The sequence below is a fragment of the Papilio machaon genome, chromosome 5 (genome assembly GCF_912999745.1).
Source record: "Papilio machaon chromosome 5, ilPapMach1.1, whole genome shotgun sequence".
In the NCBI taxonomy this organism is placed as follows: domain Eukaryota; kingdom Metazoa; phylum Arthropoda; class Insecta; order Lepidoptera; family Papilionidae; genus Papilio; species Papilio machaon.
The window spans coordinates 308226-311032 of NC_059990.1; the positions used below are offsets into that span (position 1 = coordinate 308226).

The 2807-nt window shown below is 35.7% G+C and overlaps 1 protein-coding gene across 1 annotated transcript; it reads right to left on the bottom strand.

Moving 5' to 3' along the window:
* Window positions 1-410: 410 nt before the first annotated feature.
* On the bottom strand, window positions 411-2349 carry LOC123720993 (cytochrome P450 6B2-like). Its single transcript, XM_045677874.1, has 2 exons — window positions 940-2349; window positions 411-583 (listed from the first exon to the last, which is right to left on the bottom strand). The coding sequence occupies exons 1-2, from the start codon at window positions 2300-2302 to the stop codon at window positions 411-413; spliced, it is 1536 nt and encodes a 511-aa protein (XP_045533830.1). The 5' UTR covers window positions 2303-2349.
* Window positions 2350-2807: the final 458 nt, after the last annotated feature.

The window sequence follows — 2807 nt, forward strand, 5'->3', positions numbered from 1 at the left end:
GCAAAAGTGCATAGAAAATAATGGTTCATACTTTGATTAATTAAATATATTATATTAAAAAATATTCGACTTTTTGTTCCTCCCATACAAAACGTCAATTTCATATGTAAGGACCTAATATATTGTTATCTCTGTTTTGTCAAAAGTAATAACGGGGATGACAATATGCTTTATACAGAGATTTTGGTGTCATAAACCTACTGTAAGTAAAAGCTAAATTAAAAAAGGGGGTATTTTATTTTGCTTTCACGACTCATTCTTATAAGAATAAGAAGTAATAAATAAATAAAGGTTGATTAAAAAAATGTGGTAATAGAAAAAAGTAGCAGAATAATTTCCCAATACCGTATTTATTTCCATTTCTGTTCACATTGTCAATATCAAATGGTATAGCAGTTCTGTGAGCTATTTTATTTGAACCTCGGACGGAACAATAAAGGTACGCCACCGATTACGGACTGGACCACATTTGAGGTGGGATCCACTATGGGAGGGTGCGGCGATTTTGGCGCGGGTTCAACAGTGTAACGCGATAGCACCGCCGCCAGACCAGCCAGCGACTGCATCAGACCCATTCTCTCACCTGGAATTATTTAAAATATTAATTGTTTCAAATTGCATCATAATAGTTTATTCTGACTTTTCTAACATAAATATCTAAGTACAACAAATTGAACGTTACAATAAATAAGCGTTTATATGTCAAAGTTTCGCTTAGGATAGCCTATTTAATTACTTTGCCATTTATCTAATAAAGAGAAAAAAAATGAATGTAATTACACTTACCAATGCAAGCATAATATTTAATTCTGATCTTTCTAACACAAATATCTAAGTACAACAAATTAAACGTTACAGTAAATAAGCGTTTACATGTCAAAATTTCGCTCAGCATCCATATATCTAATAAAGAGAAAAAATGAATGTAATTACACTTACCAATGCAAGCTCGAGGACCTTCACCGAAAGGCAAATATATATCTTTCGTCATTGGATTAATGAAGTCAGTTAAAAAGCGCTCAGGTTTGAAATCTTCAGGGTCCTCAAAGTATTGAGGATCTTTGTGCAGAGCTTGTACAGGAATAACTATTGTGACTCCCTCGTCTATTGTTAGGTCCATGTCCGGGAATGTATACTTATGAGCACACTTCCTCATCAAATAGCCTAACGAAGGAAACATTCGCAAACCTTCTTTAAAAGCGCATCGTAAATAATTCATATCTTTGACTGCATCATAGCATAATTTATTATCGTACTTTGCTAAAACTGTATCGATATCTTCTTGCACTTTCCGTTGTACTTCTGGATGATGTGCCAGTTCATGTAACGTATAACTTGTAGAGGAAGCGGAAGTCTCGAAACCAGCAGCAAAGAAAACAAACACCTGAGCGACCATTAGAGCTTCAGATAGTTCTATTGATATTTGTTCGGGTGTTCCATCAGGTTTTGTTATTTCTATAGATTCGCCAACCATGTTGCCTTTGTTCTTACATTCTAGGAGTAGATCAATGAAATCGTTTCTACCACTTGGCTTATAATTTCTTTTTTGCATTATACTGCGGACTATGCCGAATACGTCACTTTCGACTTTATTCAAAACATTTACATGTTTCAATGTTTCCGGAAACATTTCCTTGAGCATTTGTCTTACTATTTGATTAACGTCAAATTGAAAAATTTTGATACCGAGTTTCCTAAAAGCTGAATTTTCATCACTCAATGAATCTGAATCGAGACCAAATCCAACCGCTCCAATGAAGTCGGTAGTGTACCGCGCCATTATTTCTCGGGCATCCAGAACACCTCCAGTTGGCGGAACATTTATTGCATTATTCTGCAAGCGCTCAGCCCGCTCTACAATGAGTGGAAACATCGCCTTCAGCTTTCCGCTTGTGAATGCAGGCGTGATGCGTTGTCGCAATAACTTCCAAACGTCGCCATCGACAAAGAACAGATTTCGCAACAGCGGTTCCACAACAGATTTATGAGTATTTAAACCCCTCCTGTTAAAATAGCTAAAGTCTGTCACAAGGATTTGCTTTACAAGCTTCGGATCTCTTATCACTAATTCCGGTACTGTTGTTCGATAGAAGCCCACAAGCCTTTCTTTCGGATACTTCCAGTACAGTTCTTCAGCCAATTGTGTTATGCTCTTCGTTCTGGAGTAGATACGCCATCTGTTGCCGAAAAACGGTATCGGTTTGTCATGTTTGATTCCTCTCTTCTCCCAATATTTGAATGTTCTTGTTCCGTACAGGTAGAGAGCGACGACGCCCACGACTATGAGGGCTAGGGCCAACATGATTACATACACTTATGCGAACGAATCTGAAATTTATATGTTTAACGTCCACCGATATAGAAATGATAAGAAATAATAATAACAATGACGATAACAGAAATATATCTCAACGACTCAATCGATAAGAGATAAAAAAGGTTTTACCTGTCAAAATTCACCGAAAAAAATTTGTTTCATATGATATTTAACCCTCGGTCTTTGTTATTAATCAAATTTAAAATCTAATGAAAGCAATATCTCTAGTTGTTAAATATTTAACGTCTGCTTAGTACTTCAAATAACTGCACGTACTAGTAATTACTGATTATTGTTATACTGAAAGAATGCATTGTAAAAAAAAAGATTACACATCTATTGCATTGTTCAACGCCATTTATCGTGATTAACATATACTTAAACTTAACTTAACCATTGAGGAATCAATCAATTCGCGTGCGGGATGAATTTCATCAAAAAAGTGAATAGTGGATTTTTTTATATTACAAGGTGGCAAACGACAAAGCAT

Bases quoted from the DNA above. Each gene is read 5' to 3' on its own strand.
- LOC123720993 (XM_045677874.1), bottom strand. From the start codon at position 2,302: ATGTTGGCCCTAGCCCTCATAGTCGTGGGCGTCGTCGCTCTCTACCTG. The intron at 584-939 runs GTAAGTGTAATT...AAATAATTCCAG, and splicing joins AGGTCCTCGAGCTTGCATTG to GTGAGAGAATGGGTCTGATG.